General features: G+C 41.5%; 2 protein-coding genes across 2 annotated transcripts in view; both read right to left on the bottom strand.

Moving 5' to 3' along the window:
* The window catches only part of LOC114641715 (tripartite motif-containing protein 16-like), a 45964-nt gene that overhangs the window by 5445 nt on the left and 23797 nt on the right, over positions 1-16722 (bottom strand). The window lies entirely within an intron of this gene.
* Positions 1247-15128, bottom strand: LOC127527818 (E3 ubiquitin/ISG15 ligase TRIM25-like). Its single transcript, XM_051927706.1, has 4 exons — positions 14553-15128; positions 9524-9619; positions 2794-3027; positions 1247-1508 (listed from the first exon to the last, which is right to left on the bottom strand). The coding sequence occupies exons 1-4, from the start codon at positions 15126-15128 to the stop codon at positions 1305-1307; spliced, it is 1110 nt and encodes a 369-aa protein (XP_051783666.1). The 3' UTR covers positions 1247-1304.

Here is a 16722-nt window from a genome sequence, read left to right as displayed (position 1 = left end):
CAGAGCTTTACAAAGCTGACATACAATGTCATAAATATACTGTATTTTGTAAATTTTGCCAAGCAGGTACAGTTGTGGACATCTTCAGAGCTCCATCTAGTTAAGAAATCCCATCCTGAGTCGAGAGGGTGCTCCTCCTGCTAATGTCATCACTTCAATGAGTTCACAGGCCAAAAGATGACTGACGTCACTTCCACAGCCCGCTAATTAAGCTCCGCCTCTTATGTGACACCACTATAAAATGTCACCAGAAGTGGGTGTTCATGACAGGTCTGTGACTGAGGAAGACGGAGCTCCGACTCACAAGTGACTTTAACTTGACAGCCTTTGATTGCAGCAGACGTCATCATTGTGCTCCGTCTTTGTGCTTTTTATTTCATCTTCATCATTAAACGGGGTATTTCAGGGTGGGACCCCAGCTCTTTGTGCCCACTCTCTCTGCTTATTTTCATAATACACACATACAGTATATGTCTAATATGGTGGACGGACGGGATGGACCCTGTCCTCTTGGCTACTGGACCTTAGTTTGTGTTTAAACAAATCGCTGTCTTTATGTGTAAACGTACATAATTCATAATTTATAAAGTGTGTTTTACTCTGAGGCTGCACTCACTGAAATGTTCAGGTGGTCCTCAAGTAGTCAGAGTTCTGACGCAGTCCTCCAATTTGCTTATCTTCACAACCAAAATAAATCAAATAAAATGCTTTTGGTGAGTAAAATCCTTTTAAATGTCGGTGGGAGACACGACTTCTGAACAAACAACAGCAGGAATATAAAACATGAGAGCCCATGGGGAGCACAGCAGAAAATGGATGAACGTGAACTTTTAACGTGGACTCCATCCAGCAGAATGTAATGGACACTGAAGACATCAGGAGCAGATTGAGATGTTCTGATATTATAAAGCACTAACACTGAGCTCAATTTGATTCCATTAACGTCTTCTCTGTTCTCAAATAAACAATTCATTTGTGCACTGAGCCGGCTTAGCCATTTAAAACATATTTCTGTTCATTAATCTTAAGGTGAGCAAAGCAAAGGAAATAAAAAGAATCTCAAAGTTATATGAAAAATTGACTTTTTAAGAGAATATGTGGAATAAGTATAAGGAGTATAACATTTCAAGTTAAAATTCCAAAACATCTGATTAAGAACAACTGATTATTTAGAGAGTTTGTTATCACTCAGCTAATGACTGTGAAAGGCACTATATAGTAAAAATAATAAACAGTAAAGGATTACAGATAAATGTTAAAGAGCAGGCCTTCTTCAGTGTCCTCTTATTGTCACTCTGGTCCACCTAATGGACTTCAATAACAAACACAATGTCACCAGATGCTGTACCTAGTGGAGTCCTTGTCATGATGTCCCACTGGCTGATCTTCTCCAGACTCTTTGTCAGACCTGACAGCTCCTTTCTTAGGTCCTCAGATGAGAAATCAGCGGTGACAGTGAAGCTCAGCGAGTCTCCATCAGCAGGAAGGACACAGCGAGAGGAGAAAGTCTGAATCAGGAGAGAAGAGGGGATGAGATTTCAGAAGGTAGACATTAAAAAGTAAGTAATGCTGATAAGAGGGGCCTCTTCTGAATTAAAGATCAGTGTGGTGGGCAGTCAGTATGAGTTTAGATGGTGAGAATGCCTGTCATTGACTTGTTGGTTATTTATGAGAGAATATTTGGTGGAGTGTAGTGGAGCATCAGAGATTATCAGCCTTAACTATCAATGAGCTTTTCACACAGGACACCATGAGAGGAAAGTCAAGATAAAGGGATCGAGGCGGCAGGTGGGTCCAGAATTGACTTTGCACACAAAACAAGGCGTTTGGCTTTTGATGGTTCTGAGACAAACTTAATTAAATTAAATGTAAATACTAACACATGTAGGGAGAAAGCTCTTTAATATGATTATAGAATTGAAGGTCTACATCTCAGAAGTGTGACTTGTGAGGAAATCCTGAAAGCCTTTGTGTCTTCATCATCATCATCATCATCATCATCATCATCATCATCATCATCATCAACCATACAAAAGAGAGAAAGCTAGAGCAAGCTGAGTTATTTAGGGACCATCATTTGTGGAGTTTAAATCAAGAAGAGAATCTCACTAACATCTCTGAAACACAGTCGACATCAGGACTATTGTGTGGAGTGCGAGAGAAAAGCACATGAGAAAGATGAGAAGTGAGAGACGAGACTGGACTGTGGGGTCTGAGCTGTAAGGAAATGCTGAAGGATTTGAATCTCATCAGTTTAAGGATGGAAACATCAGGAGGTATCCTTGCAGAAGAGTTGGCACCATCCTTTATTAGATGTCATCTTTTACACTTTATAAAAAATTCACTTTTTCACACAGACAGCTGTAGATTCATTTGTCTGTCATGTACACAAAGTTAACAACTTTGAGATATTTGTAAAAAGAAAATTTGAAATGTTAATGAAACATGAAAAGACGATCTGTGTTGGGCTGAATGGCCTGTTCTTGTCATGTTGTAGTACTAGGGTGTTGTACCGTGTTAGCCATTATGAATGTAGAGAAAAGCCAAGCAAAATGACACCTTTTATTGGCTAACTAGAAAGATTACAATATGCAAGCTTGCCTGAAGAAGGGGCCTGAGTTGCCTCGAAAGCTTGCATATTGTAATCTTTCTAGTTAGCCAATAAAAGGTGTCATTTTGCTTGGCTTTTGTCATGTTGTACAAACTCCTCCGATCTTTTAAATTTCCCCCTAAATGTTATCAGGTCCCACACACCCCAGTCCGATCAAACTCCCTGTGAAGTGTCACTCTCACCTGCAGGAAGTGCAGATGGTCCTTGGTCTCTGAAAGCTCCTTCAGCTCAGCTTCTCTCCTCTTCAGCTCCTCGATCTCCTTCTCCAGTTGCTCCATGACTTCTTCAGCCTTCTCCATTTCTCTCTTTTCTTGTTCTCTGATCCTCTCAGTCAGTTTCCTGTGGGCTTCCTCAATGCACCGCATCAGAGCAGTGAAGCTCTTCTCATTTTCTTCCACCTCTCTTACCACAGACATCTGAATAAATAGGATAAAGATTTAGAATTGAGTCATCTGATAAGAATAACCGATCATGAGAGCACATTTGTTACTATTTTGATGTTGTGAAGGACTGTTTGGATTGGCTGGAGTGACTGGTGGTTCTTTATTTGGAGAAGGAAGGTCAGTTGCAGACTGACTCCATGACAATATGTTCACCTCACTATGCTGAGTAACATCATCACTCTGCTAATGCTGCAATTAAGGAAACTGCAGCACTTTATGAGATATGCAGTTATGAAAGGCTTCCTTGTGAAGCATCTTGAGAGCTATTGGTAGGAGCTGCTGGGGACACCTCTACTGTCTTGTGAGTACTTCATTTGACCTATGAGTTTGTATAAAAGTCTGCCTTTAAAAATGGCATCTCCTGTTCAGCCGGAGGTTAGGAGTGCAGGTGGACAACACACACCAGGAATAATGAAGAAAAAGAACAAGAACAAGAAGAAGTATTTGTAAAGAGGATATAATTTGTGTGTGAGAAGGTAATTGTGTTAAAATAAAAGTATTTCTGGACCAGAGACTTATGTATATTAGTTGTATTCTAATTTGGGGTGTCAGACATCACCATGTCAGACCTGTGAGATGGACATATTAAGCAAGAGGGTCTAGGTGTTGGTCAAGGGGCTTCAGATTTCCTTAAATTTCATGAACTCTTTGCATATTTACCTCATGCAAGTTCTTTTTCATTGTAAAGTTCAGAGTTGTGTCTTTATTTCCATGTCTGATGTATTTCTACTTCATTTATTAACTTTGCATTATTACTCATGAGTTTTCTATTGTAACTATGACACATACTTATACGATGACACCTGGTGTGGTGTTCTATGTGGGAAGTAAATGTTAAGTAAAAGGTGCCTGCTCTCCAGGATCACCAACACCAAAGCTGGAGGTGTTTTGCAGTTTTCAGAACTTTGCACATTTGGACAGTGACTCACATAACTCAGTGATAGAAGGTGAGGATGAGAAGACCTAAAACGTCACCTCCTAACCAGCCACTAGAATGAGGAAGAAATGATAATATGGGATTTATGATTAGGGAATTTAAATGAAGCTTTCCTCCAGATACAGAGAGTCTCATATGGTGTTTTGGCTTTTGCTGCACATGTGGAAAACCTCCCTGGTTGGGTGGATTGGATCCTGGCTGGAGTAGGGAAGGAAGGATCCAGTTGTCATTATCACATGTGTCCATTTGTAAATGAACAATTATAAGAATTTGAATCAGACCATCAGTTCAGCAGGACAATTTAAAGACTTCGGTAAAAAGCCGAGGAGCAGTAGTGACAAAGTGATCAGAAGTTCAGCCTATGCCACACATAAGACTGAGGAAATTAGATAGATAGATAGATAGATAGATAGATAGATAGATAGATAGATAGATAGATAGATAGATAGATAGATAGATAGATAGATAGATAGATAGATAGATAGATAGATAGATAGATAGATAGATAGATAGATAGATAGATAGATAGATAGATAGATAGATAGATAGATAGATAGATAGATAGATAGATAGATAGAAAATGGTCCTCATAGAATTTTTAAATAATTAAAGATTTATTCTTCATAAAGTTGTATTCCAAATACACAGACACTCTTTTGAGCCAAACAAGCCAATCCAAAACAAACAAAGTTTACAAACAGAATCCAAAGACACTTGTTGAAAAACAAAGCATGGGGTGAAAAATCCAGAAAATCACAAAAGCATAAGACACAGGTAAAAGAACACAAGAACTTGACAAACTCACTGAGCACATTCACAATGAAACTGTGGGAGACCCTCGAGGTTTATAGGGCTTAAGGGAAGCTCCTGGTGGTGAGTGGCAGATGGTCCACCTCTTGGTGAGCCACACACAAACCACATGGAACATAACAAAGACTGCTTATTGAACAAATTAAATACAAAGAATTAAGCACATACTCAACCAAATCAACATTATCAGTAATCAATAAACAAAAAAGACATGAAAAAGGACTTTGAACAACATCTAGTGGAAGGAATCCGGGAAAAAAAATGTCACCGTCATCATGGGTGTAGAGAGGGGATTTCATGCATCAGTAATAAGCAGGAATTCTAGGAGGAAACAACAAAAGCAGACGAGTGTAGAAACATAAACCAAAGTGAAGGTCGGTCTGTGAGGTTGTCTCTCCTTCACTTCTACTTCTTCAGCTGTCACCTCTGCGTCTGGATTGGACTACACAGTGTTGAGTGACACATTGTGCCTGCCTACTTTCTTTGAAGTAATGACACACCCCACTGGTTTGGACCGGCTGTGTTTAGTACTTTAGTACACTCGATGGTGTTGGTCTGTTTAATGTGCAGCCTGAGTTAAATAAATTAGGTTGGATAAGTTTGGTGTGTCTGGGCACAGAAATGTGTGTGATGAGTTCTGTGTCTGCTGGATGAGAACTTTCACATAAATGAATCCTGGCAGAACTGGGCATCGGAGAGTGTGCTACCATAGACAGTCTGCCAACTCAATATAGGGTCAGAGCTACACTAGTGAACACAATGGAAGCCAATTTGGGGTTTCTGCAAATTAACCAAACTGAAATATGAGGATGTGGTGGAAGATCTGAAATAATTGGAAAATACCCACTGAGATACTGGAAGAAGGGGTAAACTCCACATGGAAAGTGCAATGGAGGACAGTGGATCTAAGATTCAGCAGATGCCACCACTGGACAACCTTACGGTCCTTTGTAATAAAATATTAAATCTTAAGTTAAACATTTTAGGTGTACGTTATGTTAAGTTTGAACTCAGTCAAACAGTGGATACCCTTAAGTTGTGGAGTGTAATCATTCTGGTAATTCTCAGTTTTAACAAGAGAAGACCATTACGATCTCCAGAATAAATCAAGAATATCCCATCTCTCCAAATGAGGTATTTTGTAGGAAAAAGACAGGCTCTGCAAAAAGAATGTAACCTCTTGATAACAAAAGAACCTGAACAACTTATCTTTAAATCACAACATCATTAACCCCTTAACCGCCCTCTGCCGGATATATCCGGCACATTTGCCTGTGGTTATGTAAATGCCTGGCACGTAGTACAACTGACAGTTTGGCGTGGGTATTATTACTACGTTGTATTTCGACAACTCTGCGCTTGTATTGGCCGATCACGTGATGTGATTCGAAAGTGAAAGCTGTGAATATGGCGAAACGTAAACTGACTTCAAGTGAGGCTTTGCAGGCGATTTTGGACAGTTGTGATCATGATTGTAGCAGTTCTGAAGAAGATTTTAGCGACAATAATGAGCAGCAACGTGCGCTGCATGATACTGTGAATGAAGACACATCGGATGACGGCGATGAGTGGGTGTATCCCCAGCATCTCAACTGGACTGCTGCCCGAAGTGAACTACCTTTTCTGCATCCGTTTGAGGCAACGTGTGGCTTTACTGTTGATGTAAACAATTACACTGCTGAGCAGTTTTATGAGCTGTTTGTGTCACCTGATTTGATCAGACATTTTGTTCATCAGACAAATCTGTATGCAGCACAGTTTATTGAGAAAAATCCCAATTTACCTCCACATTCCCGTGTTCGTGCTTGGTTTGACACTGATGTAAACGAAATGAAAAAATTCATTGGGATTTTGATGTTGATGGGAATAATCAGAAAACCAGATATTGAGATGTACTGGTCTACAGATCCTATGTATGCAACACCTATTTTTGCAGCTGTCATGACACGTAACCGATTCTCTTTGCTGCTGAAATTCTTTCATTTGAATGACAACAGAAATGAGCCAGATAAGAAAGATCCAAACCGCGACCGCTTGTTCAAGCTACGTCCTTTGATTGACCATTTATTTGAAACATTTCAGTTGCCCTACATGCCAGGACCGTCAGTTGCAGTTGATGAAAGTTTATTGTTGTGGAAGGGCCGCTTACAGTTTCGACAGTATCTACCATTGAAAAGGGCACGGTTTGGTATCAAGATGTTTTGCTTAGCTGAGAATTCAGGTTACATTTACAGATTTCGTGTATACACTGGCAAAGAGGATCCTATGAGTAGTATTTCAGCAGTGTTGCCAGATGAGTGTAAGGTCTTTGGACTTTCAGAAAAACGCTGTTGTGTCTGTTCAAAGAAGGGTCAGTGTAGAGATGTCAAGACCTTCTGCTCAAAGTGTCCCAGCAATCCAGGACTTTGTGCAGTTCCCTGCTTTGGCCTGTGGCACAGCAAACTCAAATACTGGGAATGAAACTATGATTGACTGAACTACTTTTGACTTTTGAATTACTTTTGACTGTTCCGTTTTGTAGTAGACAATAAATCCAGAAGCCTGAGAAAAGGTACATTTTGTGTTTTAATATGTGTTTGCCCATTTCTAGAACTTGCACAACATTTAGTGGTCAATATTGCTTGAATAAATGTAAAAAATGTAAAAAAAATGTAAAAAAGTAAAAAAACGAAAATTGTTCAGATTTCGCCTGGCGTGGGGAATATTTAGGGAGTTGGGGAGTTGGCGGTTAAAGGGTTAAGGTAAACATGGAGAGAAGGCTAATAAGATCTTAGCTCAGCAATCAACAAGCAGGAAGTTTGTAATTCAATAACAGAAATTACCAGTGCAACTGGAGATAAAGTAATGCAGCCTAAAAATAAAAGTCACACATTTAACAAGAACTATAAGTCTTTATATTCTGCTCAGTTTAAAGAAGACGAAACACAATCTGAGGAGTTCTTTGATGTAATGCAAATACAACAGCTGGACACTCTTAATGAAGAGGATATGGACAAACCTCTGACACTCTCAGAAATACTGGATGTTGTAAACTCACTCCAAAGTGGGAAAACAACAGGCTCTGACGGCAACCAGTGGAATTTTACAAAGACATTTTCAACTAAGTTATCTCCACAATTATTAGCAACGTTTACAGAAGCTAAAGACAACAAAAATCTACCCAAATAACCTACCCAATTTTCCACACCTCCCACCCATTTCCTTTTCCAGAAGAAATCCTGATCAGTCCTGAAGAGACAGACAGCATCTCAGCAACATATAAAAACATTGCAAAGAATCTCCACTTCGACTCTTTCATCGATCACATTTATCTCTCATAAAATTGGGAAGAATCAAACCTGCGAGCACAGCAATCGAGCTCCAGCCTCACTGGGCCACATGTTTTGGGAGGACACAAAGTAACATCATTTAGGGACAAAATGTTTGAATGTTTTATCAGACAGCCGTGGGGTCACAATCACTTCTAACTCACTAACAGCTGTGATTGGTGAGCTACCACAGGGGCCTAAAGTGGAGGAGAACACATTTACTGTAACTGTCTTTACCACATTGGGAGCTTGTGGACTTGTCCTGCTGAACTTGAAGACCCCCAGCCCACCTGTGATAAGTTACTGGGTCACTGATGTTTGACATTTAAAAAAAACAAATTCTCACTTAGAAGATCAGTTCAAAACCTTTATAAAATATAGCAAGTTCAAATTAATAAAACTTTAAAATAAGCATTCATAGCAGGGGAAAAGGAAATTCTGCCTTTTAATTAATCCATCCATCCATATTCCAACCCGCAGAATCCGAACACAGGGTCACAGGGGTCTACTGGAGCCAATCCCAGCCAACACAGGGCACAAGGCAGGGAACCAATCCTGGGCAGGGTGCCAACCCACCACAGGACACACACAAACACACCCATACACCAAGCACACACTAGGGCCAATTTAGAGTCACCAGTCCACCTAACCTGCATGTCTTTAGACAGTGGGAGGAAACCGAAGCGCCCGGAGGAAACCCACGCAGACACGGGAAGAACATGCAAACACCACGCAGGGAAGACCCTGGAAGCGAACCCGGGTCTCCTAACTGCGAGGCAGCAGCGCTACCACTGCGCCACCATGCCGCCCCTAATTAATTAATTAATTAATTAATTTATTTATTTATTTATGTATTTATTTTCCTATATTATTATGAATTTTGGCTCCGCTCTTGGCTATTCTCTCTTTTTCTGGGCTGCAGCGTGAATCTTGTTTGGTAGTTTCTTATTTTTTTTTTGTTTGTTTAGATTTCTGCTTTAACTTTCTGTTTCTTTTTTATTATTTTTTATTTTGACTTTGAAAGTCATTTGTTGTATAAGTTGAACTTGATTGTATGCAATGCTATTTTTAAAATACAAAGAACTTAGACCATTAATGGACGTTTAGCCCGCTGATCTAATTCAGAACATCAGCGTCGACCTTCATTGTGAGTTTCTGTTAGTAGAGTTACGTTCTCTTTAAGCAGCTGATGGAATATCAGAGGACTTTAGGGTGATGTTGTCTGAGTCTCCACTGAGTAACACCTGGGATTCTGTCAACAGTGAAAGGCCATGAAGGACACCACACAACGTCTTCTCTAACTCTCCCTTCTCCTGTCCCTACTCATCATCACCAGTGAAGCTCTGCTGCTCTTCAAGTTCTCATTTATTTCTCCTCTCTTTGATATGAAGTGTTTTCTTCCTATTCCACTCACCTTCATCTCCTCCATCGCCCTCCTCGTCTCCTTCAGTGTCTTCTCTCTCTCCTCAAGTCCCCTCTTGATGTCACTCAGTGTCACTCCCAGCTGTTTCTGTTTGGACACACAAGAGGACACGCGTGGTCAGATCAGAATTCACGTTCACTTTGTGATTTCTTCTTCTCTTTCTGACTCCTGATATTTTCACAACACATTTGTTTGACATTTCATGACACAACGTAGATTTGGTTTAACAAACAGGGATGACAATAAAGATGAAAAGAAAGGTTTAATTTAATTGATGTAAGATTGAGTTTGGGCTTGAAGACTGCATCAAATACAGAAGACAGTTTGAAGGCACACTGGTGTGTGAGTTAGTTCTTGACATTTAGAAGACATCACATCGACAAACTGGGAAATGAGAAGTTCACACAACACCAAAAATAATAAAAACAAACTGGAGTGTGTAAGTAAAGAAACTGGTGAAAGGCCAGGAGGACTTAAACACGTCATGTCTGTAATTATAGGATCTACAAGGCCATTTGAAATCCTGAGTCAGACATATGAGGACGTTGTCTGCCGTTGTCATTTTCTGGAGTCAAGTAAGATACCGAAATACACAAACGATTCTGTTGAATTCAGGAAGAAGACAATTAAAGAAATTCTAAAACTCACAAATGATATTTTTATATGTTACTTTCCACAGGTGATTTGTTTAGGTGACGGATTATTATTTTTAATAAAACTAGCGAGCTCTGCCCCCTGCTCACTTCGCTCGCTCACCCGCAGGTTTGGTTCGTGTGGCACTTCAAACATTTAAAAGCCTGTACAGCACCTGTCCTTTTCTCTCACTGCCTTGTCTCTCTTCTCCCCCAGACATCCTCTGCTCCTGTGGTGGTCCCGCTCCCGAGGCGCACCCCTATGAAGAGGAAGATTTTCTATTCTTCTAATTAGGAAACGGAACTGTCCCTGCCGACTACACATGGAGCTGAAAGAGACTTATGTTTGTTTGAAGTGTCTGAATAACGTTTGTCTCTAAAATCTCCTGTGTATCTGTGCCACTCTGTGACCCAAACGTGACCGCGTACGTGGATTTCACTTTTACCAAAACCGCAAATCTTTTAATTCGCACAGAGAGGCCTCTTCATTGGGAAGAAACATTACTTTTCCCTGATGGCAACATGAATTTGACGATCTACCAGTCTGACTTCAAGTTTCAATCCAAACAATATATTCAATCTCTTTTTGCTGTTTTGTTATTTCACCGAGTAATAATTTCCATTCTTTAGAAATGGCCAAAGTCTCCATCTTGCAGATTTTGAGTCCAACTCTCTGGACTTCCAAAAAGTCTTTTCAGAAAGATAGATAGATAGATAGATAGATAGATAGATAGATAGATAGATAGATAGATAGATAGATAGATAGATAGATAGATAGATAGATAGATAGATAGATAGATAGATAGATAGATAGATAGATAGATACTTTATTAATCCCAAGGGTAAATTCACATACTCCAGCAGCAGCGTACTGATACAATAAACAATATTAAATTAAAGATTGATAATAATGCAGGAAAAAAACAGACAATAACTTTGTATAATGTTAACGTTTACTCCCCCCAGGTGGAATTGAAGAGTTGCATAGTTTGGGGGAGGAACGATCTCCTCAGTCTGTCAGTGGAGCAGGACGGTGACAGCAGTCTGTCGCTGAAGCTGCTCCTCTGTCTGGAGATGATCCTGTTCAGTGGATGCAGTGGATTCTCCATGATTGACAGGAGTCTGCTCAGCGCCCGTCGCTCTCCCACAGATGTCAAGCTGGCCAGCTCCATGCGTACAATAGAGCCTGCCTTCCTCACCAGTTTGTCCAGGCATGAGGCATCCCTCTTCTTAATGCTGCCTCCCCAGCACACCACCACGTAGAAGAGGGCGCTCGACACAACCGTCTGATAGAACATCTGCAGCATCTTATTGCAGATGTTGAAGGACGCCAGCCTTCTAAGGAAGTATAACCAGCTCTGTCCTTTCTTACACAGAGCATCATTATTGGCAGTCCAGTCTAATTTATCATCCAGCTGCACTCCCAGGTATTTATAGGTCTGCATCATCTGCACATAGTCACCTCTGATGATCACGGGGTCCACGAGGTGTCTGGGCCTCCTAAAATCCACCACCAGCTCCTTGGTTTTGCTGGTGTTCAGGTGTAGTTGGTTTGAGTCTCACCATTTAACATAGTCCTTGACTAGGTCCCTATACTCCTCCTCCTGCCCACTCCTGATGCAGCCCATGATAGCAGTGTCGTCAGTGAACTTTTGCACGTGGCAGGACTCCGAGTTGTATTGGAATTTCGATGTATCAAGGCTGAACAGGACTGGAGAAAGTTCAGTCCCCTGTGGCGCTCCTGTGTTGCTGACCACAATGTCAGATGTGCAGTTCCCAAGACGCACATACTGAGGTCTGTCTTTAAGATAGTCCACGATCCATGCCACCAGGTATGAATCTACTCCCATCTCTGTCAGCTTCTCCCTAAGGAGCAGAGGTTGGATGGTGTTGAAGGCGCTAGAGAAGTCTAGAAACATAATTCTTACAGCACCACTCCTCTGTCCAAGTGGGAGAGGGATCGGTGTAGCATGTAGATGATGGCAACCTCCGCTCCCACCTTCTCCTGAAATGCAAACTGCAGAGGGTCGAGGGCGTGTTGAACCTGTGGCCTCAGATGGTGAAGCAACAGAAGATCAAGTCTCGTCTCTTTTAATAGAGAGATGTTTATTATGTTTATGTGTTTTGGTTTCACCAGAGCCTTCAAGACCATCCAGGCATCCCTGTTAAGGGTTCAGCTCAGAGATTTGCAGGCGGGTGAGCCTGTGGTTTCCTGATGATGGACTACCTGTCAGGCAGACTCAAGGACTGTGTGAGCAACACTGGAGCAGCACAAGGAACAGGCCTGTCTGCTTTACTCTTCACTCTGCGCACCTCACACTGGAAAGAACACAATTTCTCTTTTCTTGTATATCCACAAATCACCCAAGGAGTGTCTCAGTGGGCTTTAATAGGCCATGTTTTTGAGAGCCACCTACTCCAGATTCCCTAAGAACAGAGGAAAAACAAGAAAGTCGAGGTTGAATACACACACAATAGAGCTAATGTGCCAAAGTCCCAGTCCATGTAAACTGCATGTCTTTCGATTGTAGGAGGAAACCCACATGAAGACAATGAGAACATGCAAACTCCACCAGGGACAAGTCACAGTCGAAAAATAAAATGTATTTCTAATAAAAAGACAACTGAAGATGTACGTATTCAAGTGTATACAGACAGACGACATCAACAGACAACACCAAACATGAGTCTGAGTTACTTTAGTTGGTTCTTTCTCTTGCTCATTTAGGAAAGGCACTTAACTTGTGATTTTATTTCTGATAATTTTTATCCAAAAAATGTTCCAAGAAACATCATTCAGCTTTAAAATGTTCTCCTGTCAGTTCTGCTGCAGTCCTTAGTTACTTATGAAGTTTCTATAGTCAGCACTGTGATGGCAGTTTGGTTTTCCTCACAGGTTGCCTGCACTCCCTTACAGCTCCTCTGTGTGTGTGAGACGCTGCTCTGAACTGATTCAAGTCCACTTTAGTTTTCTTACTGAATTTATGAAGAGACCCTCACAACAGCTACAGCCTTCTCCTTCACACAGTTATGGTGACGTCAACTCCCAGAATTCACCCTCTGACTTTATCTTAACTACCAAGTCACAGTCAGAAGTTCTCAGACTCTGAGCAGGTGAACTCCTGACTTGGTTTATGGTCACTCAGGTGAGGTGACGCTTTGAGAGAACTCAGTTGTTTGTGGGCCATCTTGGGGATCTCATCCTGAGCTGTTTCATGACTTGCACCAGTCTCACCAGGATGGACTCCAGCAGCCAATGCTCTGAACTTGAAACATCAGGTTTATAAGGTCCAGTAAAACCTCGATTATCAGTCAGGGGTCAGGACCGAGGCTGTGACGGATAAGAGAAAAGACGGATAACAGAGCAGCTACTTTAAAAATGACATGCAGTAGATTAATGTAGCGAACAGTTGTAAAAAACTATATTAGCAAAATGAATTAATTTATATAATATTGTAATGACCAGCATAAAACGCAAATACAACTCAGAGGTCCTGGAGTTTTCTATGTTTCACGTGGAGTCTTTGTTCCCTCACAAGCGGTGTCCTGTCTTACACTCCGTTATTTGGTTACTGAGCTCACCTCCTAAACAATCACAGAAAGCTTTCCCTACTGATCAGTTGATCTCCTGCCACTCTCGTTGTGTCTTTTTGATACACAAACACTCCTGCTTATTGTCTCCTGACTCCCTGCTCCACACCTTCACTTCTCTCCACACTTCTCCTGTCCGCCCCTCACAGAACAGAAGCCCCTCAGCCAGTCCCATCACTTACAGCTTTCCGCCCTTTCTGCCCCCATACAGAGTATCACAAGCTGCCTGCACACCACAATATATTAACACAACCTGATATAACAGAATATATAAAGAAAATGACAATGCAGAAGACCATTAACATTAATACAGAATAACGTTACCATCACTGGTTTCCATTGTCAACACATTTTTCAATTATTTCAGCATCCCGCTTTCTATCGTTCACTGTTGGCCTTCCTACTCCGTCATTGAAGCAATACTTGAAGAGCTGTTACTGTTTAGTAAACGTTTAATAAGTTCAAACAGCACACACATATGTTGATAGGCCATAACAATGTATAGTCGTTTAGTTTAATTATAACAAAAGAGAAAAGCTACAAACCACCATTACAGCTGAAGGTACGTAACGGACACTGGGATTTCTGTTGTTCCAATGTGCAGAACTCGCAGTAGTAATCAGGAGACGCTGGCGTACACAAGGTGGGGTTTTTATTATTTAGTCCTGACAGTTAATCAAGTGACAGATAATCGAGTTTTACTGGAGATGAAGAGATTTCTCTGTCACATTAAATGTACAACTGCCTTAACTCAAAGTTATTCAAACAGTTTTCATTAAACACTAAACTTCACTCACCTGCTTTTCTTCTCTTTCTGTCTCCATCTCGACCATTTCATGATTTTTATGTCCAGTCACCACACACATTGTGCAGATAGAGGAATCATCAGTTTTACAGAATATCTCCAGACTTTCCTGATGTTTCTCACAGAGTTTCTCCTTCAGATTTCTATCAGGATCAACCAGCTTGTGGTGCTTCAGGGCGTCTCCTTCATAGTGAGGCTGCAGGTGAGTCTGACAGTAGGAGGCCGGGTAGGTGAGACAGGACTTCACCGCTCTGAACTTCTTACCAGCACAGAAGTCACACTCCACGTTTCCATGGCAGGCATAATTCTGAGGAGGAGAACTGATAGTCATCTTCTTTAATTTCTTGATGACTATATTCAGCAGAGTGTTTCTGTTCAGCTCAGGCCTTGTGGTGAAGGTGTGTCTGCAATGAGGGCAGCTGTACTTTTGGCTCTGATCCCAGCAGTCTGTGAGGCACTTCAGACAGAAACTGTGACCACAGAGGATGGTGACGGGGTCAGTCAGGGTGTCGAGACACAACGAGCAGGTGAACTCGTCCTGTAATCCACACAGCTGGGCTTCAGCCATCGTTAGTATGAGGAGAGGCAGGCAGAGAGAATCAGTCAGAGGAACAAGGAAGTGACTTGTGAAGAAACCAAAGTGAAAGTTTGTCTGAGCTCAGTGAGGAAGAGGAGGAGGAGGAGGAGGAGGATATTGAAAGAGAAAGCTGAGAGCTCACAGAGAGAACATCTGAGGAGACACTGAGGGTGAACAGTTAATGTGAGACAGGAGCTCAGAGAGTGAAGACCACCAAGTGAGAGAAGAGATGACCTGTCACAGGGGGTCTGCTAAAGTGTCATTCACGTCAGTATTTCTTATTCATTTATTACACACTGAAGTCCACATCAGACTCCACATTAGTCCTCTTTATTAAACAAATTAACCACCCCATAATAAGTTCTCGTCTCCTGCTTATCAATAATGAATGTTTGTGTTTTTCTTTTTCCATGCCAGGAATTTATCAGATTATTCAGTAAAGACCCCAACTGAAGTCCACTCAGTTTAATAAACAGAATAATATGATACATTAATAAACACAAGGATAGTAGAAATATGAAAACATCTTAAAAACTGAAAACAGACAGACAGACAGACAGACAGACACACACACACACACACACACACACACACACACGTAACACACAGCAGGCGCTCGCCGCTCTCGGCTCCTTCACAGTTTTTTAGATTTTCTTGGTTATTCAAGTCGTTTTATCTCAGGATTTGTGAGACTTAATCAAGTCTGTTGAACAAGCTCGTCTACTCCTGCACCCTACGATAAACACACACAGATCCGAGTCACACAATTGGGTATCAGTGATGCCCTGATGCCAGTCCCTCTGTAATAGCCCACCTCAGATTCATTCCTCTTAAGTACATAAGAGTGACCCCTCCAGCCTGTCACTTCTCTGTGCCCCACACTGGGACTCGCTGTCACCAACACTAACAAATGTACAGATGTCTCTGAGACACATGAAGGCTCGTATAACATTTGGTTTTATGCCAGTTACCAACCAAGGGGGTCTTACTTCTGCCACTCTTGCTCTTCTGCAGCCAGCAGACACACCACATGCACTTCAGATCAGGTCATCTACCTCAACCTAAGCATATTCAGGCCTGGCCAGTACTTGGATTGGAGACCATCTAGGAAAAGCTTAGGTGTCTAGCTGGATGAGGTGTTGGTGAGGCCAATAGGGGGCTTAACCGGTGGTCTGAATGTGGATCCCAATGCCCCAGTGCAGTGACGAGGACACTGTGCTGTATAAATGGTGTTGTCCTTCAGATGAGGTGTAAAACTGAAGTCCTGACTCTCTGTGGTTATTAAAGATCCCTGTGTGTCCTCCATGAAGATGTTTTGACTAAATTGCCCTCCAAGGCCTTGTCATTGTGCCCCCTAATCGTCCCCTGTCTCTCATTAGCTAACTGTTTCTCTCACCACTTCACCTTCTAATAGCTCATGTGTGGTGAGCATACTGGCACAAAAATGTCTGCCGTCACATCATCAGGTGGATGCTGCACATTAGTTCTGGTTGAAGTGGCTCCCCATTCACTGTGTAGAAGAGCTCTGAGTAGTGAGAAAAGCACAATAAAAATATAAAGAATTATTATTATTATTTAAGTGCAA

The sequence above is a fragment of the Erpetoichthys calabaricus genome, chromosome 5, assembly GCF_900747795.2.
Source record: "Erpetoichthys calabaricus chromosome 5, fErpCal1.3, whole genome shotgun sequence".
Classification (NCBI taxonomy): domain Eukaryota; kingdom Metazoa; phylum Chordata; class Cladistia; order Polypteriformes; family Polypteridae; genus Erpetoichthys; species Erpetoichthys calabaricus.
The sequence above is the reverse complement of the archived record's forward strand: the minus strand, read 5'-3'. Positions and strand labels throughout refer to the sequence as shown.